We start from the raw sequence: 25,834 nt of genomic DNA on the forward strand, positions 1-25,834 counted from the left end.
GACCTTTTTAGCTCTTCAAAGTCTCAAAAAGAATCCACTTGTCTGAGAGAGGGTCTCACTGTGAAGCCCAGGTTAGCCACAGCCTAAGAGAGATCTGCCTGTTTCTTTCTTCAGAGTGCTGGGATTAAAGGTATGGCCACCACACTTGGCAAAGGTCTAGTTGTTAAAAATAACTCTCAGTGGTAAAACTGATCTGAAGTGTGGGGCGTGGTGGCACACGCCTTTAATCCCAGCACTCGGGAGGCAGGGGCAGGCAGATTTCTGAGTTCGAGGCCAGCCTGGTCTACAAAGTGAGTTTCAGGACAGCCAGGGCTACACAGAGAAACCCTGTCTCAAAGAAAAAAACAACAAAAAAAATTAAAACAAAATAAAACTGATCTGAAGTGAACTTGTATGAATTTACGCATAGTTCTTGCTTATCCCAACTTCTGGGATAACAAACCCTTTCTCTCTCTGCTACTGCTCTGATGTGGTTTGTCCCCTAATGGTCCTCGTATTGTAGTCTTGGCCTTGGTGTCATGGTGGGGCTCAGGTGGGGACTAGAAGGAGTTAGGGCACTGAGGGTACTATCCTTGGAAGCAATTAAGGGAGTTTTCTTGGGAACCTCCATTAGTTCTCATTAAAGCGAGTTCTAAAGTAGGAAGTTTGATGTCTGTTTTTCTGGCTTCCAGCCTGTGATCAATCTTACAAGTAAATAATGTCAACATTATGCTACCACCTACATGAAGCTACATGGAAGGGGCTGCTTGATCTTAGACTGTACACCTCTGTCCTAGTTTGTTTTCTGTGCTGTGATAAAACACTGATTAAAACGAACTCGAGGAAGGAAAGGGTTTAACTGGGCTACAGGTTATAGACCATTATTCAGGAAAGCCAAGGCAGGAACCGGAGGCTGAAGCAAAGATCGTGGAGGAATGGTGCTTACTGGCTTGCCTTCCTTGATCTACTTAGCCTCTTTCTTACACAGGCCAGGCTCACCTGCCTAGGAATTGTGTCACCCACAGTGGACTGGGCCATCTACATCAATTCATAATCATGAAAATGTCATACAGACATGTCTTAATCCCAATCTGATGGAAACAATTCCATGACTGAGCTTCTCCTTCCAGTTATATCTAGGTTTGTGTCCAGTTGACAAAACTAACCAGGGCAGCTTCCAAATCCACTAGCTAACTTCCTCCCCTCTCCACTCCCCTTACTGTTCTTATTTTCTCCTGGTGTCGAGATGAACCCACAGGCTCTATATACTCCAGACAAGCACTAGCAATGTACCATTTGGGCAACATCCTAGCCAACCTCCTCTTCTCAAAAATTTCAACCTCAGGTATATTAGAGCAACAGAAATAGACCAGTACACCCAAAGTAAAAAAATAATAGGACTATAGTCTTTTATATAAAAAATATAGGCTCAAATATATATGGATTCATAATTTCTCAGACTTTAAAAGTAACATAATTTTACATGGTATGTACATTGAACCAGCCCCTAGTGAGGTCTAAAAGAATACTTTATGATCGATGGCATTTATATTTTACAGCTAAACATAAATGTTTGTATGGGTTAAGTGAAATTGTATATTGCCTCACTTCAGTTTTAGTACAATTTTATCCTTGAGAATTATTATATCTTTTTTGAGTCAGGGTTTCTCTGTATAGAGCCCTGGCTATCCTGGAACTCACTTTGTAGACTTGGCTGTCCTTAAACTCATAGAGATCCACCTGTCTCTGACTCCTGAGTTCTGAGGTTAAAGTGATGTGACACTATGCCCAACAAGAATTATTTTAAAAAATAGATATTTCAGGTATGTTTTAAAATAAACTTAGTGGTGTCCGTCTCTCTAATGGTAATACCAGCATCTTCTTTTCTGGATGCATTAAAAATATGTAAATGAGGGCTGGGGTAGTAACTCTGTGTTCGAGCACTTGCCTATAGGTTCAAGGCCTTGGATTCAATCCTCAGAACCACATACAAAGGAGTGGGTAGTGTTCTCTTGATTCCTGTTCAACATTTAAACTTTAAATTATGTTCATGTCTGTCTGTGTGTGTGTGTCTGTGTGTTTATGTGTTTGTGTGTGTGTCCCTTTGTTGTGTCTCTGTGTCTGAGTCTCTGTGTGTGTTTGTGTCTGTGTGTGTGTCTCTGTGTATGTCTCTGTGTGTCTGTGTATGTGTTTGTGTGTGTGTCTGTGTGTATATGTGCCTGTGTGTGTCTGTGTGTGTCTGTGTATGTATGTGTGTTTCCCTGTGTTTGTATGTGTGTGTATATGTCTTTGTGTATGTCTCTTTGTGTCTGTGTATGTATGTGCCTGAGTGTGTGTGTCTGTGTGTGTCTGTGTGTTTGTATGTGCCTGTGTGTGTGTATGTGTGTGTGTCTCTCTGTGTGTGTCTGTGTGTGTATGGGCCTGTGTGTGTGTCTGTGTCTGTGACTCTGTGTGTGTCTGCGTCTGCGAGTGTATGTGTGTCTGTGTCTGTGTCTGTGTGTCAGTGTGTGTCTGTGTGTGTCTCTCTGTGTGTGTCTGTGTGTGTGTCTGTGTGTGTCTGTGTGTGAGTGTCTGTGTGTGCCTGTGTGTGTGTCTGTGTGTGTGTGTCTGTGGGTGTATGTGTCTGTGTGTGTCTATGTGTGTCTGTGGGTGTATGTGTCTGTGTGTGTCTATGTGTGTCTGTGTGTGTGTCTGTGTGTGTGTGTCTGTGTGTGTCTCTGTGAGTATGTGTCTGTGTGTGTCTGTGTGTGTGTATCTGTGTCTGTGTGTTTGTATGTGTCTGTGTGTATGTGTGTCTGTGTGTGTATGTGCCTGTGTGTGTCTGGGTGTCTGTGTGTGTGTGCCTGTGGGTGTGTGTCTTTGTGTGTTTGTCTGTGTGTGTGTGTGTGTGTGTGTGTGTGTGTGTGTGTGTGTGTGTGTAGGTGTGTGTGTATGTGTGTGTGTGTGTGTGTGTGTGTGTGTATGTGTCTGTGTGTGTGTGTGTGTATGTTAAACACATTGATTCGTTTGATTGGTACTATATTATGCCAAGGAAAACCACTATTTTCTTTTAACTTCCCAAGACATCACAGAGACCAGGTCTCCAAAAATATAACCTTGAAACGTTACAGGGAATATCCTTCAATTTCAGAGAAGAACAAAAGGACTTATAGGTGGGAAGAGGGGCAGAGGGATCAGAAAATTGCTTCGTGCAGGAGAGCCTGTACTATAACACAATACCCTCGAGTTATACATGCTGAGATAGGTGTGTCCCTGAGACACTAAATGGAAGGATGTTCACAATGGTGGAAAGTGGCAGAGAGTTAGAGAGTTTTGGAATTGCAATTTATTGCCTATCATAGGAATAAAAGCTACCTATTGGCACAGCTATTTTTGAAGTCTGAACTTATTCACAGGCAGTGCTGTTAAAATACCAGAAGCCATACATAATGTCTGAACCCAGCTGCCACCTCATACAGCAGATTTGTACATGGGAGCCTTAAAAAGATTGACTGGTCTACTGTCCTATGGCAGTAGGAGACCACTTTTATTTCCCATGTTGGGTTTACAATGTCCCTCACATTCCCTCCTTTTCAGACACACAAAAGGTTTTTGTAAAGTTTCTCTAGGCTGTATTGTTGGCAGCAGCAGTAACCATGCCTCTTGCCTAGGGAGTTAGAGGGTGTGATTTTTGAGTAGTGTCTTCAGAACCTCTGGGTTTTTAAAATACAGCTGAGAATTTCTGAATGAGATATAGAAGAAAATGTCCTAATTCAGATGATTTAGTGGCCCAGTTGTGTCTGTGATCAGTCAGCTGTGAGTTGGGGTACTCTCTGAGAACCATCAGGTACAATACCCCCCTTATGCTCTACCTCTGGTTCTCTTTGGGTATCCCCCACTTCGCACAGCACATCAGTGCATTCTATGATTTTCTCAGGGTGAAGCCTGTCCTACCACCCTAAAACTGTCATCAAGTAACTGGGAGTGTCCCTAATTGTACAAGCTTAGGGAACACGATGCTTACTAGGGGTTGGAGTATTCTTCCAAGTCGAAGGTCATGGGTTTGAATTCCCATTCGGCTTGTACCATGGTCTACTCCCTATGCAAAACACCTGCCTTTACCCATGGCTTCTTAAGGCTGCAGAAGGCGCACACACAGAACATGGTCCCTATCTTTGCATCCCCAACTGTCCCTACATCTTGTCCCACTAAAGTGCCCTCGAGGATTTCACTGTCCTGTAGGGGGCGAGCTACCCACAATGTCTCACTGGCCCTTCACTTAAGTTCTGGTGGAGAATTCAGGGGGTTCTGAGGGTAACGGTGGGATTGGGGAGCAAAAGGGTGGGCTCCTCTCCAGCCGGGAAGCTAGTATGCCCGGTTCCACTCCAAGCCCTCTCGGTAATGTTGCTAGTGGTCATGGCGGGAGCGGGGTGGGAGCCGGGCACCGCAGTTTATGAGAGGGCGCGCCTTCGAACCCTAGGACGTCCGGAAGGCAGACACAAGGCCATGGCCCACAGCCACTGACAGGCCCGGAGCGCACTTTGCCTTCTTCCTGCGGCCTCCACTTCCTGGCAGCGTGGGGGCGGCAAGCGCCCGGATTGGCGGCCAGACCTTTGCCCCGCCCCGCCCCGCCCGAAGGCCACCGCTTCCCAGCCTTCCGGCGATCGGCTTGGTGGCGCGCAGTTCCCCCTGGCTGTTCGCGCCCGCAGGGAACTCGGTGTCGGCGTCTCCCGGAGGACATCGGGCAGAGCTGTGGGCTGCACGCGCCCCTGCTGCCAAGGGGCGTCCAGTGGTGGCTCCCGCGCCCTGCGGCGACTTCCGGGCCCGCGCTCCCCTTTGTCCGATTCCCCAAGCGGTGGCTGGAGCCTGCGTCGTGGGCGACGGAGGCGGCGGCAGTCCGCGCCCCGGCGCCCCGGTGATGCCGGACCAGGACCAGATCTCCGTGTCGGAATTCGTGGCCGAGACCCATGAGGACTACAAGGCGCCCACGGCCTCTAGCTTCACCACGCGCACGGCCCAGTGCCGGAACACCGTGATGGCCATCGAGGAGGTGAGCGGTAGCGTCGCCAGCGCGGGGCGGGAGGCAAGGCGGCTGGGATCGCGCTGCGCCTTGTGCACTCGGTAGGCTTCCGCGCCTGGTGCCAGATACCCAGTGCCCTCCACCTGCGCCCACATGGCTCTGTAGGCTTTGTGCATCCAGCCAGAGAACGAGCTGGAGAACGAGACACACACGTGTAGCTAAGTGAACCCAAGACTACATTTCCTTTGCTCAGAATTTTAATATGGGATAGATATTTTAAAATACTTGTGCCAGAGCTTGTTGTTCAGAGAGTTTTCAAATTAAGCTATGTCGTTACATCCTTTCCCCTTGCCTGAACAAAGCATTTGCTATTAGGCTTCGCCTGAAAAACAAACAAAAAACTAGACTATTATTAGTTCGTGTAAAATATTTGTCTTTGTAGACCTACACAGTCAGGACTAGACTCAATGAAAAATACTAGGTTCAGCATCCTGCTCTTGGAAGTGAGCTCGGGTATCCATTCTTGTCCTTCATCCTCTTCCCCTTTCTTTCCTCTCACCCCTCTTCCCAAAGATGTGCTTGTAAATCTTTTGTAGTGAGTTCAGTGAGAGCAGATTGCTTTAGTCCACTTTTCTCAGCCTGGCCTTTAGGTGCCACTGATGCCTTTAATGAGGCAGGTGGAGGATGAGGGGGATGAGAGCCCCTCCCCCATGAGGGCCTTGAAAAGCACTAGGAAGATAGTCACAGTGTTTCGAAAATGCATCATTAATGCTTATGAAAATAATTACATCAAAAAAGGTAGGATTCCCTCTGTGGAAAGGACACTTGTGTGTGATGTCCTTAAAAGAAAGCCCATGTTTATAAAGCTAGGACACTTCTCTCATTGTATTGAATCAGTTAGGTATCAGTAATACTGGCAGATGTTGGAAAGCCTGGCAAATAGGAGTTGCAATTAAAGTTGGCATGGCCTCTCTCTGATTAATTTTAGTTTATTTTGGATGAACCCAAAGCTGCTTTTCCAGGCAGTGTAGGAGATTACCCAAGAGCTCAGTTACTGGGTAGATTAAAGAGAGACTGGATTTGGTCATTCTGTTAAATTGCAGGCTGGCTTCACTCAGCCTCCTAATCAGAAAATGGATTTGAGTTGGAAACAGGGAAAACCTGAAATCTTTGCAGGCTTGTCTCATTTTAAGTAAAGCCAGCACCCGCTCTAAGATAATAGTGTGTATGAACTAATTTGAAGGGTGAAAGGACTCAGTGTGGATTACTTAAAATAATGTTTTCTTTCTCCTCCTACATTATTTAATGTTCACTTCCAATACAAAATGTTGTTCTCTCTCTAGTGTAGTAAGTAACACACCATGTTCACAATACTTGGACTTTAAGCAAATGTCTTTTTATCGTGAAATGAGACATTAGAGTAGATTTTGTGACTACAAAATGTTATGAATTTCATAGAAATACAACTTAAAAAATTATTCCCTGGCCTTCTACTTAATGAGTTAAGGAATTAGTAAACTTATGTGATTAATTTTGGCAAACCTGTTTGCTTCCGATGGAGAATATGTCTAGCCATTGTCATTTTCTGACTGAAATAGGCTTTCTTGGCTTGTATACCCGTAGCTAGAATGTCAGTAGTTCTCCAGTGCGTGGCCTGTATTACAGGTATCAAACTGTTGTGTTTAATATCTATCCCTGCTGTGCAGATAAGGAATTTGAGGCTAAGAGATTAGTTCAGGTTATAGACACAGCAAGTGGAGTTTGAATTTGGCTGGATGCTGCATACTCAAACTGCATGGCTTTTTCTAATGCTTAGTTATGGTGCTTTCTCAAAACTGCCCATAGCTAGATCAGCCACCTCCAAGTCAGGCTCCATCACTTTCCAGGTGTATGAATTGGGATGAGACCCTCCCCACCCACACACTCTTTTACAGTTTTCAGTCCACTTCACTATCTCGATAATCATGTCTATTTCTAAAGGTTCTGGTACAGTACCCAGTAGACTTAGTAAATGGTAGCTGCTTTACCAGATTTCACTGTAGTTAATATATAGACCATGGAATAAGAATGGAGCAGGGGAGGAGAAAATGGATGAATGGATGAAGGTGTGCATATAAATGGAAATTGTTGTCCTTCCCCCTAGGTGTGCCTGTGAGAGTGTGTGTGTGTTGTCTCCTGTGCTGACTGAGCACAGAGGCTGAACTTGCAATGCTTTGCTGAATAAGTTCCCCACAGCCTTTCTCTGCTCCCCATGAATCCTGGGGATCCCCTTGCAGGTTCACAAGCTTGTGTAGCAAGCACCAGACCCCCTAAGCTGTCTTCCCAGACCCCATGCATTCTCTCTAAGGAGCTTATTGTCTTGGTAACAGGTGAGAGTGTAGCTGGTTTGAAACTTTTGATTTCCTGTTGACTTTCTCTGGGTTACTTACTCTGCACAGTTTGCAAAGTGCAGAGTGCAACTGGTGTCAGCTTTGTGCTTTGGAAATAAGGGAGAAAATGAGTAGTTGTGGCATAAATCTGAAAACTGAGCTGCGCCACCCCCCACCCTCTTCCCAGCTTTGATTTTTATATCTTAGTTTATTTAAGCCTCTGGTTACTTCAAAATACTCTCGAAATAGAGAAACATTGTGTGCATTCTTGGGACACTCCTGTTGTTTGTTAGGGCTTCTTCATAGCTCCATTCATTCCTACCCTGCTCATTTGGCATTGATGTAGTTTTAAAATAAATTTGATATTGACTCTTAAGTATTAAAATTTAACTTTTTCCTTCCATGGCCACGAGTCTCTTATTCTGTTGTCCTTGGTTACCTTGGAAATTGCTTTGCTGTTCTAACTGCAAAAGGAGAATGAACATCTGGACTGTACAGACTCCCAGGGGATGCTGTTCATGGGGTCAGGCTCCGCCTAGCAGTTCCAGTGGGAACTGGCCTTGCATTTGATTCTGAGTTGTAGTCCTTTGTGACTTCTTTGTAAACCAGCTCCTTCAGAATCCCAGGTAACAGATTTTGTATCTATGGTCAGAAGGATGCCCCCTTTTTCTCAGTGTATCCTTGGAAGGGAGTAGGTTAACAGGTCATCATTTTATGCTTCCCTTAAATTTGAATTGGTGTCTCTGGAACGTCTTGAATCAGTTAGGGTGGAATTGGTTTCCCTCCAGCAGAATTCAATTTCTCTTTTATGATTAGTAGTGCAGTTACTATGATACCACTCCTTGTGCATCCCAGCTCTTGCTGTGGTTCATTTGGGACCTGCTGCTGTGTGTTAGGTGAAGGGATTAGACATCTCTTCTCTTTGAAAGTATATGTGATTTCGTGGGGAGAGACCTATTTTCCAGGCAGATCAGTGACGTGAGGCCATGTCTGTGAGAGCATCTATGGTGATGATATAGAGAACAGGAAGACTGGGACCATTTACATGTGATCAGAGCATCTATGGCGATGATGTAGAGAACAGGAAGACTGGGACTGCTTACATGTGATCAGACCATCTGTGGTGATGATATAGAGAACAGGAACACTGGGAATGCTTATATTTGATCAGGGATGTGGATGAAAGGGCCTTGAATGGAAGCCTGGTGTTAGAGGCTCCTGGGTGGTTTAATCCAGTCTTCCATATCTGTGTCCCTACCTTAGGGAAATATCCACTCTTGGGCTGGTGATCAACTAGGCCTTTTTTTGGAATTTTCCTATCCATCCAGGCTGTAGAAGTCTGCTTAGGCCAAGAAGTTACAGAGGCCTTTCATGGTGGGGGACTGCGCTTTTGGCTTTTGGTCAGCATTTTAGCCCAAGAATGAAGTCAGCTCCTTGCTAACATTATTTGTTCTCAGATGCTTGGTGGTGACATGGGTTGATGGCCACTCTGTTGCATGATGTGGATTCAGGACTTTGTTTTACATACTTGCAGGAAGTCCTGTTGATGAGCATAGGCCCTTGAAACTGCAAAATGCTTCACCAGACACCACCAGTCAGTGTGGTATGCAACTTGCAGAGCCTCAGGTTTCATGGTAGAGCTGTGGAAATAGAGTGTGCATTTTAACAGCACTCTCAGGAGCAGTGTGTGCACCAGGGTTTGAAAGTACTGTTGTAGGCTGCCCTGAGTCCTGGCTGTGTTCAGAGTTGCCGGGTGTGTGTGGGGGGGGGGGTCTGTGGACTGGAAGAACCTGGTTCTGTCTCCTAAATTCTGATTTCATATGATTTGGGTGAGGCCTGGAGCTTTTATATTTGTAAAAGGCTCCTCCCTAGTTGATAATCACTGATAGACAGGTGATTATGTCATGTTGTGTGCCAGGTAGTGATGAATCAAGGTTATGCATAACTTGGGGAAAGGATGTGGTTTTGGAGGGGAGGAAACTGAAGTCAAGACAGGCATCTCTGCAGAGGTGACCTTTGAGCAGTCTGGAATGTAGAGGCTGCCTGCTTGCAAAGACCTAGGCATAGATGAGTCCTGGAAAAGGGCTGAGATTTATCAGGGCAGACAAAAGACCTGTGATCAGAGGTGAGGGAGAGCAGAGGGGCCTGTCTGTGTGGAGGGGTGGCTTAGGTCCAGATAGCACTGGTCTTTACCTTGGGGAGAGAATTTGCACATTGGCTGTGGAGTGGCGCAAAGCTGTTATAGGGTTTGGGGCTCAGACTCCCATGGTCTGATTTCCTCTTTAGGATTTACTTTTTATTAATTTGTATCTGTGTGTGACACTCAGAATGCAGATGCCCTCAGAGCTTATGCAGCCGGAGTTGTAGGCAGCTGTGAATTGCTTGGTTGTGGGTGCTGGGAATGAAAGTTGGAACCTCCAGAAGAGCAGGAAGTTCTCTTACAATAAACCATTTCTCCAGTCACTGCTTCACAGTTTAAAGACATTTCAGTGCTTGTTCCTAGGCCTTGGAGAGAAGTGGGGAGACCACCAAAGAGTAGGGATTCATTTCTGTCTGCAGTGGTGGCAGTGTAGAAATGTCCTTTGAACTGGGTGTCATTCCCTGATGATACTTGAAGCATCATCTCCAAGGTAAAAGTGGCACTGTCCAGCATGCCTTAGTGGTAGAGACCAGTTCTACTCTGAAGATTGGCTGTCAGGAGGACTTGTTCTTTTTTTTTTTTTTTTTTTTTTTTTTTTTGGTTTTTCAAGACAGGGTTTCTCTGTATACCCCTGGCTGTCCTGGAACTCACTTTGTAGACCAAGCTGGCCTCGAACTCAGAAATCCGCCTGCCTCTGCCTCCCGAGTGTTGGGATTAAAGGCATGCACCACCACGCCCGGCTGACATTTCCTTTGTTGCTTGTTTGTTTGTTTGTTTTTATTTTTGGTTTTTATTTTATTTTATTTTATTTTATTTTATTTTTTCGAGACGGGGTTTCTTTGTATAGCCCTGTGTGTCCTGGTACTCACTCAGACCAGGCTGGCCTTGTACCCAGAAAATCTGCCTGCCTCTGCCTCCTGAGTGCTGGGACTAAAGATGTGTACCACCGCGCCTGGATATAACCAGTGTTTTTACGTGCTTTAATTCTATGTTAAGAAAATGTGCTTTTGCCAGTTGGTTGCCAGCCAGACATATAAATAATATTATACAGATTGTGCAGGCTGTGTTTATATATTTAGAGAATATACATATATGTATAAAATAACAAATCCCCCCCCCCAAAAAAAAAAAGCCGTTTAAGCCGGGCGTGGTGGCGCACGCCTTTAATCCCAGCACTCGGGAGGCAGAGGCAGGCGGATTTCTGAGTTCGAGGCCAGTCTGGTCTACAAAGTGAGTGCCAGGACAGCCAGGGCTACACAGAGAAACCCTGTCTCGAAAAACCAAAAAAAAAAAAAATAAAAAAATAAAAAAATAAAATAAAATAACAAATGAAAAGAGAGGTAATGAATTTGAAAGAGAGCAAACAGGGATATATGGGTTCGCTTAGAGAGTAGAAACGATGAGATTATATTACACTTTCAAAGAATAAAGAAAAGTAATTATAAAGTAAGAAAGCATTAAATGGGCTTATTTAAGATTATTCATTTTTGAGAGAGGTCATATAGGCACCATGGAGTCATGTGACTCTGGGTTTCAGCAGTTGACAAAACAGGAGTTCTGACCACTCTGGTTGGTTCTTCTATGTCCTTTCACTGTACAGAGGTGGGTTTCGTTAGTGTAAGTACTAAGTCCTTATTTCTTCAGAATTCTGGTACATAGTGAATATCAGCTGCAATATCCTGCAACATGAGATAACCCGTCCTTGATTTTTCTAAGTTCCCTTGGCTGAGAGCCTTTCTATATTAGACATTAGAGAGACAATCTATTAAATTTCCTTTCTGTATCCATAGAGAAATTCATTCTGATTTGAGATATGTTTACCTAGAGAACCTGTCCTAATACAACTGTGGCTTTTCTCTACTTTGCCACTGATGGTGATGTGCTGGCTACCAAGACGGCTCAACAGTGTTTCCCTTACATTTCTGGCTTTCCTCCCAGGGTTGTTTGGTATCATCTGGTGAAAGGGAGCTGCAGTCTCCCTGAGCCCAGCACTGAGCCACAAACAAAACTTTTGTTTCCTAAAATCCCTCTTTAATGTTCATTGCCTGGGCACCCTCCCACTCAGATTGATAACTCCACTGCACCTTGGGTAAAGGGCTATCCTGGTAATGCAGGATCAATGCTCACAGAGGGCAGGAGCAGGCAGCTGATGCCTGAGCTGGAATGTGTTGGGAACTAAAACGGGGCCCTGGGGAAGAAAGGAAAGGGGGAAGGACCACACCCTGCCAGAGTTCCACCTATGATCTGGACAGAGATGTGGGAGAACTGCCATACACTCACCTCTCAGCCCCAGGTGTGCATCTAAGCCTTTGACCCACTCTTCAGGTCTGAACAAGGGGCAGCCCAACCTGGGAGCCCCGGGGCTACTTTCCTAAAGCCCTGGGGTTATGGGAGAGAGGGATGAGGGATGAGAGGTTCCCACACCTGTGAGAGTGAGCACAGTGGATCTTGACTGGAGCACATGAAGGCCTTCCATGGGGAGATTAGAAAGGGCTCATTAGGAGAAAGCCTATCCCTTCCTCCAAGGTCAGTGGGCCTTGATGAGCAGAGACATTCTATGGTTTTAGAGCTTTATTATAGAAAGGCAGGGAGAAAGAGAGAAGGTAGAAGAGAGAGAGAGAGGCCCCCCTAGAAGGCTAGAAGGGGGAAGTCTAGATAGAAAGAGAGTAAGAGGAGAGGAGAAGTCAAGAAAAAGGAAAGAGGAGAGAGAAGAGAAGTGAGAGGTAAAAGAACAAAGGAGCAAGAGAGCATGAGAGATAGGAGGGGCTGAACAGTCCTTTTTATGGGCTTTACTGTTGCTAGGTAACTGGGGAGGGGTTTAGCCTGGAGGTCAGAAGCTTGGGACATTGCCTATCTTACTTTTAGCCAGGCTTCTCTTGTGGTGGCTGGGGTGGGGGTGGGGAACAGTAATTTAGGCAGGAGCCTGAGTTCCAGCAGCTTGAGGGAATTAATGCCTTCCTTGTCAAGTAAGGGAATTATCACCCTTCTGGGGTTCAGACCTCAGCTCAATGGGAACTAAGACCTCCTATAGTAAACAAAGACAAAAACAGCTTACCCATCATGGTTGTCAGATTTTTTTTTGCCCCCCCCCTTGCTTGTTTCCTGCACATTATGCCAGACATACACTTTTTAAAATATTAACAATGCTGATTTGTATGCAAACTCCCCACTCTTGTTGTAACTACAATATATACTCAAAACCTCTAGACTTGATCTCTCAGTTTGTATCTAATGGTAGTTTGACTGCTGAGAGTCCTTGTTACTAAGCTCATAAAAAAGACCTCTGTGTGTTTGCATTGCAATCGGCTCTGTGCTGGTTTTGCAGTTTCTGTGAGTTGGGCATAAAACCTTGATGCTTTGACTGGAACCCCAAGACCCTCAGGAAGGGTTGAGAGACCGCTGTTAGGATGTGTCATTGCTGTTCTTTGTGTCAGTGACCTGACTGTCAGAAATGTGTCTGTGTACCTTGGTTTTTGATTATTCTTGAGTACTCGTGGAGGGAGATGAACAAAGTGAATGTTGAACTCCAATGAAGTGTAAATGCTGGAGAGTCATGGCAAGAAAGGGCTAGGAAAATGTTCCAGGGTCTGGAACAGGGGTTGTTTGCCCCTGGTCTTAATTTCTTGGAAGTTACAGCAGTCTTGGAACTCTGCTCCATGGCTCACACCTGCCATTTTCTCCTCTGTACAAGTGTTGGAATCTACTATGTAGCCTTCACCGCCCCCTCGTCTCCCTCTATTATGTCTGTGCCACTTTAGTGTTCTCTTACTGAGAGAGGAAGTGAGACTGTTTCCATCCCAATTAATATAGTTACTCACCCTCCACCATGGGTTAAGTCCTTCTTATCAAGAGGACCTGTACCCATTAAATTGCCCCTGACAGAGAGCTCTTTATGACTGCATTCAGGGCAAAATCAGACTCTGCAAAACAGGGTGGAAAGGATAAAGACCTTCTACACAACCCTGTTCTTAGTCTATATGTGCCTCTGTAGTTTTGAACTTGGAGCTGTCAGTATATGGGAGGTTGTTTTTCATCCCTTCCAGCAAAGTTAACATATCTTCCTTAGACCAGCAGTCTTATTTCCAGGTCTGTGGGGCAATCTGCTCCTCTATTCACCTTCCAGCTGTTTGGCCTCCTCTTAGGGCTTACTGACCTGGGAATCCAGGGTGAAGGACATGTCACCACAGAGCAGTGCAGCCTCTCTTCTCCCCATTCCACTGTATCTTCCCATGCTCTGAGCAAAGAGCCCTTCCCATTTTATCCTGGCTCAGACACTACTCCAACTCCCTGATGTGGTGGCAGGGGTCCTGTAATGAGATGGTTAGATCGTTGGTTTTGGAATTTTACAACTTTCTCATTTATTATTGTCTCTTTGTCATAGTTCTTTTAACTCAACATTTCAGGCTACAGTCATCTGAAGGAGTCTCAGTTGCAGGTGTGCCCTCATCAGAATGGCTGGTTTCTATGTCTCTGAGAGATAGTGTTGATAATTGATATAGGAAGACTCTCCCAGGAAGGGTGGCAATATTGGGAAACAAGTGGTCGTGGGTTGGATGAGAGAGCTAGGTGAGCATCTTAGCTGCCTGTAGCCATGTGAACTGGGTTCCCCTGAAAGGCAGCCAGGGGCTGAAAGAGATCAGAGGGCAACAAAACAACAAGGCCAAGACAAACTTTCTGTTCAAAGCCTCTGAAGTTCACTGAGAGTCTCTGCTTATAAAGAGGGTAGGCCCATCCCCCAACAGCCCATTCTTGGTGCCTGGAGCCAGCCCATAGGCGATCTACAGGGCTTGTCTCCAGAACCTCTCAAGGACCTTTCAGAAGGAAGCAGTGTTTTAGAGAAGACAAATAGGGCCATCAAGGTCAGAAGGCTCTACCCTAGGTGTACTGGCTGGTTTTATGTGTCAACTTGACACAGCTGGAGTTATCACAGAGAAAGGAGCTTCAGTTGAGGAAATGCCTCCATGAGATCCAACTGTAAGGCCTTTTCTCAATTAGGGATCAAGGGGTAAGGCCCCTTGTGGGTGGGACCATCTCTGGGCTGGTAGTCTTGGTTCTATAAGAGAGCAGGCTGGGCAAACCAGTAAGTAACATCCCTCCATGGCCTCTGCATCAGCTCCTGCTTTCTGACCTGCTTGAGTTCCAGTCCTGACTTCCTTGGTGATGAACAGCAGTATGGAAGTGTAAGGCGAATAAACCCTTTCCTCCCCAGCTTGCTTCTTGGTCATGATGTTTGTTTAGGAATAGATATCCTGACTAAGACACTAGGTAATCTCCTTCTTAGTGGCAGCAAGGTCAAAGTCTGGATCAGCCTGCTTCAAGGCTGAGGGAGGCTACAGAGCATGAGAGAGTGACCAAGCAAGAAAGCAAAGCAGGAAGTAGTGTTTGTCAAATGTTTTTGCCTTCATTTTGTAGCTTTAGTTTCTAGACTGAGCTCCCAGTATGGTGGGCTATGATCTGACAGAACCATGTAAAACAAACATTTATTACCTGAGATGCTTCTGCTCAGAGGAAACCATCACAGCAGCAGAGTTGCAAGGTAGAACAAAAAAATAACAACAACAACAGCAATTGTTTCAAAAGCTGATTTTGCTGCTGGACAGAATCTATGGTCTCTTTTGAAGGAATATGGAAAATATCAGAAATTGAGATGGCAAAAGTCATAGAAAGCTGTATATGGAGTTTAATCGGTTGTTCCCATAGGGTCTGGAAGATTGGAGTGTTGACAGTAATGCAGCCACACGAAGTTGAGGTCATACTATTTCAGTGGAAAATGGACTGAAAACTTTAGGAAGAGGTCATTTGTGTGATATTTTGGCCAAAAAAAAAATCTTTTGTACTTGGCTTATGCCCTGAGATATTGAGTATTGAGTAAAAATTATCGCCTGATTTGTATATTTTTATTCTATTGATAAGTATTTGTTCAATCATTCTATTTCTTTATTCAAGTTACATTCATATCGGTACACCCATCCCATTCCACCTTCCACAGTCCCTCATCACTGACTCCCTTTTATCTCCCCAGAGCGCGTAGGAACCAGTTGAGTATCCACCATCTATGGCATGTCAAGTCTCTGCAGGGTTAAGTCTCTGCAGGGTTAGACACATCCTTTCCCACTGAGGTCAGACAAGGCAGCCCAGTTAGGGAAAGAGTTTGCACAGACAGGAACAGCTTAAGGGATATGTCCTGCTCTGGATGGTGGGGGCCTCCATCCCAGCCTGTGTGTGCTCTTTGGTTGGTGGCTCCATCTCTGGGAGTCTGCTAGGTTCCAGGTTAGTTGTCTCTGAGGGTCTCCTCATGGCCTTCCTATTCTTTCAGAGGCCTTCAATTCTTTCCCCAACTCTTTTAAAATACTCCCTGAGCCCTGTCCAATGTTGGGTTGTGGGTCTCTGCATATGTTTCAGTCAGATGCTGGATGGAGATTCTCAGAGGACAATGATGCTACGCTACTATCTGCAAGTATAACAAATTATCCTCAGTAATGCCAGCCTTGGTGCTTGCCCATGGGATGGGTTACCAGTTGGGCAGGGTATAGTTTGGCCATTCCCTCAGTCTCTGTTTCAACTTTGTGTCCCGAGCTATTGTTCTCGCCGGAAAGAACACACTCGGACGAACACACTCGGACGAACGGATTCTTCTGCAGCAAAAGCTTTATTGCTTCTTCAGGAGGGAAGACCCAGAACCCGGAAAATGGTGCTGCTTATATAGCCCTCAGAGTGGCATGTCAGCACCTGATTTGTTGCTCGCCCATCACCTCATTACTACGCCCCGAGATGGGCTGTGACTTGGCAGGAATTCACTCTTGCACCTGCGCACAAGGCTTGTTTAATAGTTAGGCAAAGCGGAAGCCAGCGCCATCTTGTAATGGTGATTGCTCACGGCTTTCCACATCTCCCCCTTTTTGTTTTATTAAAATGAGGCTGGACTAGGTCTGTGTAATTATGTCCATCTGCTGTGGCTCCTGTCTTAGGTCTTAGGTTGTTCCTCTAATGTCACAGCCTTTCCCATCATAGGGTAACCCTATCCCCACCGGGCCCCGTGTCTTAGGTTGATCTGTGCATGAGGAAAGTTGCCCGTCCCTGGATACCGCAGTGCTATGTGACAGTAACTACTAAATGACCTAGGGCGAACTCTACAAAAGAGGCCAGCCTAAATATGAAGAACTCAAATGTCTACTAATCCGTGAGCATAGATAATCCAGATTTTGGCGGAGGCCTCTTGTTCAGTGGCCACAAGTGCTTGTGCAATGACGACCTTGTCACATGTTTGTTGGGCTCTGAGCTTGCAAAGCTACCAGAGCATGAACACAAGTCCACAGCAGATGGCAGTACCAAATCAACCTACCCCCACCCATTCTTTAAAATAAGAAAATGCAGATGAAATCCAGGAGGAGAGGCCCTCTGTCAATGAAAGGTCCACTCACATTGAGTTGATCCTTAAAACTGCCGCCCTCAGGGCCTTAAGAGTCTCATCGAACCCCTCGGACCAATTTCCTGCAAGATACAAGGAGAGCTGTCTAGACAGATTAGCTGCACGAGTAAAATTTTCATACTGGACACTGGTAATACACAGAGCACCCAATTTTCTTTCACAACCCAACTGGGCCAACTGGTATAGGATGCCTATCTTTTCCTCAACCAGGTCAAGGCGCTGATTCAAAATCATCAGCCCTCCCTTCAACTGGGCACTACCAGAAGTTTGGACATTGATGGCATCAGTCAGATCGACTGAAAGCTGATTTAATTTTGTGCCTGTTTGGACCGTACTAGCCATAGCGTACCCTGCAGCTGTAGCAGCAGCTGCACTGGCTGAAATTGCTATGATCACGGCAGCAGTAATGCCAAAATCTCTTTTTTGTTGAAACAGGGATAAGGTGGAGGGTGTTTCCACTGGAACAGGGATCCAACGTGGGATATGGGCCACCTTGGCGCCAGTGTCCTTTGTTACATCGCAACATTGAGAAATCCAACAGGAATTATTTACACAGCTTTCAAATGAATCATTAGACAAAATAAACAAAAGGGAGGATAGACACATACTGGAGTCGATATATAGCTGGTTGGATTAATCTGTGTCTTATTTAAACCACAGATTTCTTCAGTATGAATTATATATATTTTGTTGGTCCATATGCCCCAATCAGGGTATAATTGGAGAGACCAGTGTAAATGGCCTTTCCTACAGTACCTCCTTTTAAGAAAACAAGGGGATTAAGATCTGTACAGCTTCCATTAATCCCACAAAGTAGCCATTTGCAGTAAGGGCTCATTCTGCAGTCCTGCAAGAAGAGGCCCATTCTCATTACAAACTCTTCTTCAGGCCCAAACAACATATTGGGGGAGAAGGTAAAATATTTGTGCTCATCAATCCATCTGGCTACAGACGATTGGCAGTCTGACCATGGTGGCAACTCCCCTACCTCCTCTCCACCACAATGAGGAGCAATCCTGGGTTGACGAGGATGCTCCATCTCATTCCAATTGGGAGACAGGAATGTACCGTTTAGCCAGACTGTCGATTGCCACCAAAACCATGTAACATGAATAATATCATTGTTTCCTTTTCTTCGGGTTGGGTGAAATTTACAGTCCCACTATCCAAAAATGATCCTAACATACGGATATTGAGCTGAATACAGTCCCCCTTTTGCAATAATTGAAAACATAGGGAACCCTGTTCTTGGAGGGAGTGATTTTCTCCTAACGGGACCCATAAAGGGTCAAATGGCAAATATGGTAAGTCCAGTTTTTTATAGTAGTAAAGAATTTTGGAAAAACTATAGCATCATGGCGAACTGGCATTGGTTTAGGGAAAGCCGAGAGAATAGCCCATCTCTGTTCGCCCATCATACTAGGAACCTGAGACAAGTTCAGCATTGTCAGAATCAGGAGCAGTCCTCGGGAGGTCAGCATCTTCCACACCATCCTTGATTAATATCTTGCGGGTGAGTCGTTCCAGCAGCCAAAATGGGTTGTCTTCACTCTGTGGAAAAACACAGACAGCTCCCCTGGATCTTATTAAAATAGGATCCGGGCCTTTCCACAGACCAGATAAGACATCCTTCCATTTCACCATTTCTTTTGGTCTATCAGGGTCTGAGCTATGTTGATCAGCTGCAGAGCGACTTGGATCATCAAGATTCAAAAAATTAAGTGTGAAGAGTGCCATGGATACAGCTACTCTTGGCACTGAGGGCAGAGTCTCATCAACTCCCCCCTTTTGTTTTATAAAATAAGACTTGAGTGTACAATGGGCACATTCCACAATGCCTTGTCCTTGAGGATTATAAGGAAGGCCAGTCAGGTGAGTGACATCCATTTGATGACAAAATTGCTGAAATTTAGTAGAGGTATATGCTGGCCCATTATCAGTTTTAAGGATTGTGGGCTTGCCCCAAGCACTCCAAGCTTCTAAACAGTGCTGTATAATATGAGAGACTTTCTCACCTGTTAAAGGTGTAGCACACATAACACCTGAGCAGGTGTCAATGAAAACATGTGAATATTGATTTCTTCCAAAGTAGGAAATATGAGTGACATCCATTTTTCAGACCTGTAATGGCCTGATGCCTCGGGGGTTTACCCGTACATGAGGAGTAGGCAAAAATTGACAACAATTTTGACATTGGGTGACAATGTTACGATCTTCTTTCCTGGTTAAAGTGAAACGGCTGCGTAAAGTTTCAGCTGTCACATGGAAGCATTTATGAAACTCCCTTGCAGCCTCTGCCTGTGAGGACAGAGCAGCCACCACGATTCTAGAGGCTTTGTCTGCCAAGTTGTTCCCATGAGACATGGGGCCAGGAAGGCCAGAATGACCCCTGACATGAGTAATATAAACAAGATGTCTTCAATGTAACAGGACAAACTGAATTTGCTGAAAATTGTGAGCAAGCTTGCTAGAGGGTCTAATTAAACCAGCAACTTCAAGGGTATTAACTGCATTAACCACATGTAAGGAATCAGATACAATATTGAGTGGTCCTGGGAATGTTTCAAGGACCTCCAGTACCACCAAACACTCTACAACCTGGGGTGATGTCTCATTATACTGTTTAGATGTTACTTGGCCATTTACTACAGACCTGGGGCCCTGATACCCATTTTTTGGAATGGCCTCATTCTCTACTGCTTGAGGAAATCCTGGCTGCAGGGGCCTGCCTCGAATGTCCTTGACTGATCGACAATCTCTGGCCCAATGATACCCTTTCCCACACTTAGTACACAGTCCTGGCGCTCTCCTTTTGACAAGGGCTCTACAGTCCTTTTTTTAAGTGTCCTGGTTTACCACAATTATAGCAGAGTTTGAGCTCAGCCGTATCAGGATGCTTCTGCCCTTGTAGAATGGCAGCTGCCAAACCGGCATTAGTGAGTGGCCCTCCAAGCTCACAGCAAACCTTCAACCAGTCCTGCAATCCCTTGCTCTTTCTGGGTGTAATAGCTGCTGTGCTTTCCTGCGTAGCCTGTTCATAGACCAACTGTTCAATTAAAGGCATAGCTGCCTCTGGGTCTCCAAAAATTCTCCCTGCCACTTCAGTTATTCTAGCCACAAAGTCTGAGAACGACTCCTGGGCGCCCTGAGTAATCTTTGTCAAATGTCCACTTGCCTCTCTCTTCCTAGAGAGTGCCTTCCATGCCTTAACAGTGGCAGCTGAGATCTGGGAGTACGCTCCCCAATGGTAATTTGTCTGGTTAGTAGCATGTCTTCCCTGACCTGTAAGCAACTCAAAAGTCCCTGTTCTTTGGTCCCCTTCAATGGCGGCATTGGCCCTTGCCTGTGCTTGGCAGGGGTCTTGCCACAAAGCTTTCCATTTTAGATACATTCCCATATTAGGGGCTGCTGCTTTTACTACAGTCATCCAATCCCCTGGAGTCATTGCCAGAGTAGCAAGCCTTTCGACTTGCACTATAGTAAAATTGGCGTTGACTCCATAGTTACAGACTGACTCAGCAAGTTCTTTAATCTGTATATACTCCACCAGAGCGTGAATGCATCTGCCATCTGTGCCTTCAAAGACCGGAAACACTTGCTGCACTTTTCTCTGTTCCTCTTCTGGAATGAATGAGTCTGAATGATACCTCTGCACATAGGGCGGAGGTGCACTAGGACCCAGAGGTCGAGGGCCCAGAGACCGTGCATTGAGCTGACATTTGTCTCTAGCTGCTTTTGTCTTATTCTGTGACTGATTAGCTCGTCTTTCATCTGGCTGGTATCTTTCTCCCTCATAGTGAGCCGCTTCTTCCTCTAAGTCTATTTCCTCAGAGGGGCTAAGTTCCTCATCCGATTCTGAGCTACTAACAGCTAGTACCTTGAACTTGTCTAATGGCGGATAGAGGCTCCTTCCCTTAGGTGCCTCCCCAGCTCAATCTCTCTTTGTCTCTCCCTTTCCATCCCTTTTTCTAAACTCTCCCAGGGCATTCTTTCCCTTATTTCTCTTTTCCTCGGGCTCAAGGCCCATGGAAAGGCTTTTATTCTTAGGTGCACCTTGTTTTCTCAGAACTCCTAAACTCTCTCCCCGCTCTGTCTCTGATAGACTGTCTTGGACCTCGCCCAGGACCCTCTGCCCTGCCTCAACCATTTGCTGAAAATCCTTGTCTTTTAACGATCTTAACAGCTCCCACAACTGCATGGTCCCTGCTTTAAGTCTACCATTCTGCTGTTCCCTAACTAGATCTCCTTTCAGTTTCTCCCAAGAGGCGATAGTTAATGACCCTGAGCTCACATACCACGGTGCCAAGCTATCTATCTCTTTAACAAAGCCCTCTATAGTTTTAGTGGCGATTTTTAGGCCACACTGCCTCAAGACCGACCCTAAGGCGATCACCACGGAGTGGGAGGTTCCCATACTGCTCGCTGCCCTTTTATCTAATCGTGCCTGACCACAACTGAGAACCAGTCAGCAGTTCCAGCGGTGGAGTAAGCAGTACGTAATCAAAAGAAAAAGAACGAGCCCCTTGAAAAGACACAAAAGGGCCTCTAAGTCTGGAGAAATTTCAAGACCGAACATACCTTACAGAGCCTTACGTGTCCCGCAGTTCTGAACCCGCCCCGCTAACTGAGGGTCTCCCTTGTGCCAGTGATGGTATGAAGTTCCCGGGTTCTCGGCGCCGCTTGTCCCGAGCTATTGTTCTCGACTGCAAGAACACACTCGGACAACCGGATTCTTCTGCAACAAAAGCTTTATTGCTTCTTCAGGAGGGAAGACCCAGAACCCGGAAAATGGTGCTACTTATATAACCCTCAGCATGGCCTGTCAGCACCTGATTTGTTGCTCGCCCATCACCTCATTACTACGCCCCGAGATGTGCAGTGACTTGGCGAAAATTCACTCTCGCACCTGTGCACAAGGCTTGTTTACTAGTTAGGCAAAGCAGAAGCCAATGCCATTGTGTAATGGCGATTGCTCACGGCTCTCCACATCTTTGTGCCTGCCTTACTTGCAGACAGAACAAATTTTGGGAGGAAAGGTATTTGGTTTTCTTGGTGTACTGAACACTTCACTGCTGGTTCTGTCTGACTACAAGGTGTCACCTCTTCATGGTCCATAACTCAATGCTATATATCTAAGCTAAGATCACCTCCCTAGCTGCATTTGTGCCCTCCCATTCATATTCTCAGGCACATTCGACAGATGCCTCTACCCTAACCCTCCCAGCATCTGCTGATTTCATTTCATTTTCCTGGCTTTCTGTCATTCTCTTGTCTCTTACCACACCTGTTTAACACTCCCCTTCTTTCTTGACTACCGTCCCATCCAGTTTTCTCCCTTCTACCTGCCACTTCTGTCTCTTTCCTACCACCTTCTGAGTGAGATTCAAACATGCTCATTTGTGCCTTGTGTGGTTTACTGTCTTCAGGTCTATGAAGTGCAGTGTGGGTATCCTGTACTTATGGTTATTATTCACTTGTGAGTATGTACATGCATGTCCTTTTGGGCCTGAGTTACCTCATTCCAGATATTAGTTTCTAATTGTACCCATTTCTCTGCAAAATTCATGATGCCCTTGTTTTTTATATCTGTATAGCATCCCATTTTGTAAATGAAACATGTATTTTTGTGTCCACATTTCAGTTGAGGAACATCTGCATTCTTTCCTGTTTCTAACTGTTATAAATAAAGTGGCTATGAACTTAATGGAGCAAATGGCCTTGTGGGTATGTGCCTATGAAGGTACCCTAAGTGTAGCACTTCCTCCTGCTTGCAGTGTTTTAAATTAATAGAAGGAGTATTCAAAGTGTTTCCTCATCCCAGGATGGAACCTTAAACAAAATCGGATGCAAATGTGGTCCAAGGGAGACAGGGTCCATTAATTTAGAAGCCAAACTTCACAGGATCATCCACATTGTGCCGTTTCTGGAAACTGAAAGATGAAAATAGCGTGGTCATAGATTCTTTCTCTATGGTTTCAGTTTAGCACCACTCCAGTCATCTTTTGACAAAGTCAGGATCCCAGGGAAGACTCTGTTTGAGTTCCTTGCATTTAGGTGGTGCGGTTGATGTTTGAGTTGCATTTTGTGACCACAGGTTGTAGAGAAAACTAACACATTGAGAAATCTGCCATGGAGAGATGCTTACAGGGAGATGAAGTACCCAAACTGAGAGATGTATGAGAAGTTACAGAAAGAGCACCATCTATGCCTTTAGCAATTGAAGTCCAATGTGTTTGAGACAAAGCTATAGGATTTGGTGTTTGCCGTGCTGTTTTTCTTGCCTTGGTCCAATCTTCTCTCCCTATGTGCACATTCCTATCTATTGGAATGTGCAGGGGTATTCAGTGCCATTTTGTGTTGGAAAGATATAACTTCCTTTCTGATTTTGCAAGATGTGGCTGTCAAGATATTGTCTTGAGTGTCAGCAGAGACTTTAGACATTAGAACAGTGCAGGAGCCTTTCTAGATTCATCTTGGGGAAGATGAAATTGTATATACATTCATAATTTTCCTATTTCTTTCTTTCCTTTTTTTGTTTATCCTATAATTTAGATATTCATTATCACCCTGATCATGATCCCTACTCTAGGTCCCTGCCCTCACAGACTCCATCCTCCCAATCTCCTCTGTTGCTCCTATGAGTGGGTTTGGGGCCCCCTATGTACCCCATGAGCACATAGAGTCTAGTCTATTTTTTAGGATGGCATATGCTCATGACATCAATACTGCCTGAAGCTTCAGAGTCATTGTATTCTGGGTTTTGATCTTTCCCCAAACTCTTGTGTTTGTTTTGAATTTTTTAAATAAATAGGTGTGTTTTCCCTGTGTGCGTGAATATGAATATCATGTGTGCCACATTGTTAGTGTTGTTGGAAGGTGGACTCAGGACTCCTGTTCATAAAGCCATGAGTCACATGAATGCTAGTAATTGACCACTGTTATCTGGAAGACCAGCAAGAGCTTCCACGGCTGAGTTATCACTTTCTCCTGCCTTATGCTGCTTTTTATGTTCAACACTTATATTACTAATATTTTCATCTGTCCATTGGTTCATTAAATGTGCCTTGATTGCTAGTAAAGTTTTACTAATGTTGCAGTTTAAAGCAGTACACTTCCTGTTTCTGCTAGATGAGTACATAAGTGCAGGGAATGTATACTTCTTTGTAGGAACTGTAGTAAACAACTGAGTTCTTTCTATCATTTTTGTCTCTGTGGTTGATTTTTGCAGTGGAGTAATGATCTTAATATGTAACCTTTGCTGTCCTGGAATGTGTTACATAGAACAGACTGGGATCCACCTCAATGACGTATACCTGCCCGTGACTTCTGGGACAAAGACATGAACAAATACACCCTGCTTGTCCATGATTTTTCTTGTTAGTGATTCTTCTTACAATTTCTGGGATATGTCCTCAGTACTGTTGATCTGTTTTCACCCTACATCTCCCTCTCAATTGAAATTCCTCTTGAAAGTCTTTACCCTAATTATTTAAAATGTTCATAAGCAACACAGGTGAACCTTTAACTCAATTTCCTTTAAAATGTTACGGTACTTAGATTATAACTTCTGTGTCCAGTAGTCAGTGGAGGAAGCACCAGAATTACATGAATATATGGTCAAGGAAGCGTACATTTGCTTTACAGTGATGTCAGTACCATGCTTTGTGATGTACACTTGTATGTGATATTTTAGGATGCAGTGACTTATGATGATGTGCACGTGAACTTCACTGGGGAAGAGTGGAATTTGCTGAATCCTTCCCAGAAGAGTCTCTACAAAGATGTGATGCTGGAGACCTACTGGAACCTCACTGTTATAGGTATAAGTGTGAATTTTCTTTTGCTTTTCAAAATAGTTCGAAAACATGTCTCTTGGTTAGTGATGGTGATCTGTTATTACAATTGAGAACAAGGAAGACTGAGCTGAATAAATAGTGTCCAGTGATGCGAAAGTTCACAGTACCTTGAATATTGCCTTATTTCCAATACTGCATCATTCATTTTTCTGGTACTGTCTTTTAGGCTACACTTGGGAAAACCATCATATTGAAAGACATTTTCAAAGTTCAAGAAGAAATGAAAGGTAATTTTCATGTTAAATCTTATGCAATTATGCCTCTAAGGAAATTTTACTGTGATATGGAAGCTCTAAAGAAAAGCAGGAGTGTAAAATGTCAATACTTGAAGTGTAACTATAATTACAATATCTTTTAATATTTATCTATTTGTTATATATAAGTACACTGTAGCTGTCCGCAGATACTCCAGACGAGGGCATCAAATTTTGTTACAGATGGTTGTGAGCCACAATGTGGTTGCCAGGATTTGAACTCAGGACCTTCGGAAGAGCAGTCTGTACTCTTTACCAGTGAGCCATCTTGCCAGCCCTAATAATACTATTCTTAAAAAAATGTACTGCTTCGATGTAGTTATCTGATTTATCTATCAAATCATTCCTTTAAAAAAAAAAGACGAGGAAACATTGCCTTAAGGGATACCTTTATTCAATTTGTACCTCTAGTAGAGCCATACTGATCTGACGATGTGTATAGACATACAAGACTTAGACATCGCACATCGAATAGTGATAAATATATATCCAAAACCTTCTGATAAGCAAATAATCCATGGGAAAGTTGGTGATACTCATATTCTTATACTGAAATTGATCATTTGTTTAGGGTACAGTTTATGAGAGTCAAGAGTGTTGTCATAGGAGAAACCTTAATTCATATATTACACGTCTATGAGGAATAAAAAGTCAAACAGTGTGAATGCAATTTGGAAACCTTTCATCTGTTACTCTTCTATTAATATATATATCATGTGTCACAATGAATAAAAGCCATGTGAGCATAGGAATATTGAAAGAAGCAATGTACCACTTTCTATCCCAGGACTGTGAGAAAATTGTCAGA

General features: G+C 44.6%; 1 protein-coding gene across 1 annotated transcript; it reads left to right on the plus strand.

The window, feature by feature from the left end:
• Positions 1-4,876: 4,876 nt before the first annotated feature.
• On the plus strand, positions 4,877-25,758 carry LOC147001109 (zinc finger protein 439-like). Its single transcript, XM_085830395.1, has 4 exons — positions 4,877-5,008; positions 24,610-24,736; positions 24,939-24,999; positions 25,659-25,758. Exons 1-4 carry the CDS (start codon positions 4,877-4,879, stop codon positions 25,756-25,758), a joined length of 420 nt encoding a protein of 139 aa, XP_085686521.1.
• The last annotated feature ends 76 nt before the right edge of the window (positions 25,759-25,834 follow it).

Source organism: Mus caroli, unplaced genomic scaffold (assembly GCF_978045245.1).
Source record: "Mus caroli unplaced genomic scaffold, Mus_caroli_1 scaffold_14, whole genome shotgun sequence".
Classification (NCBI taxonomy): Eukaryota; Metazoa; Chordata; class Mammalia; order Rodentia; family Muridae; genus Mus; species Mus caroli.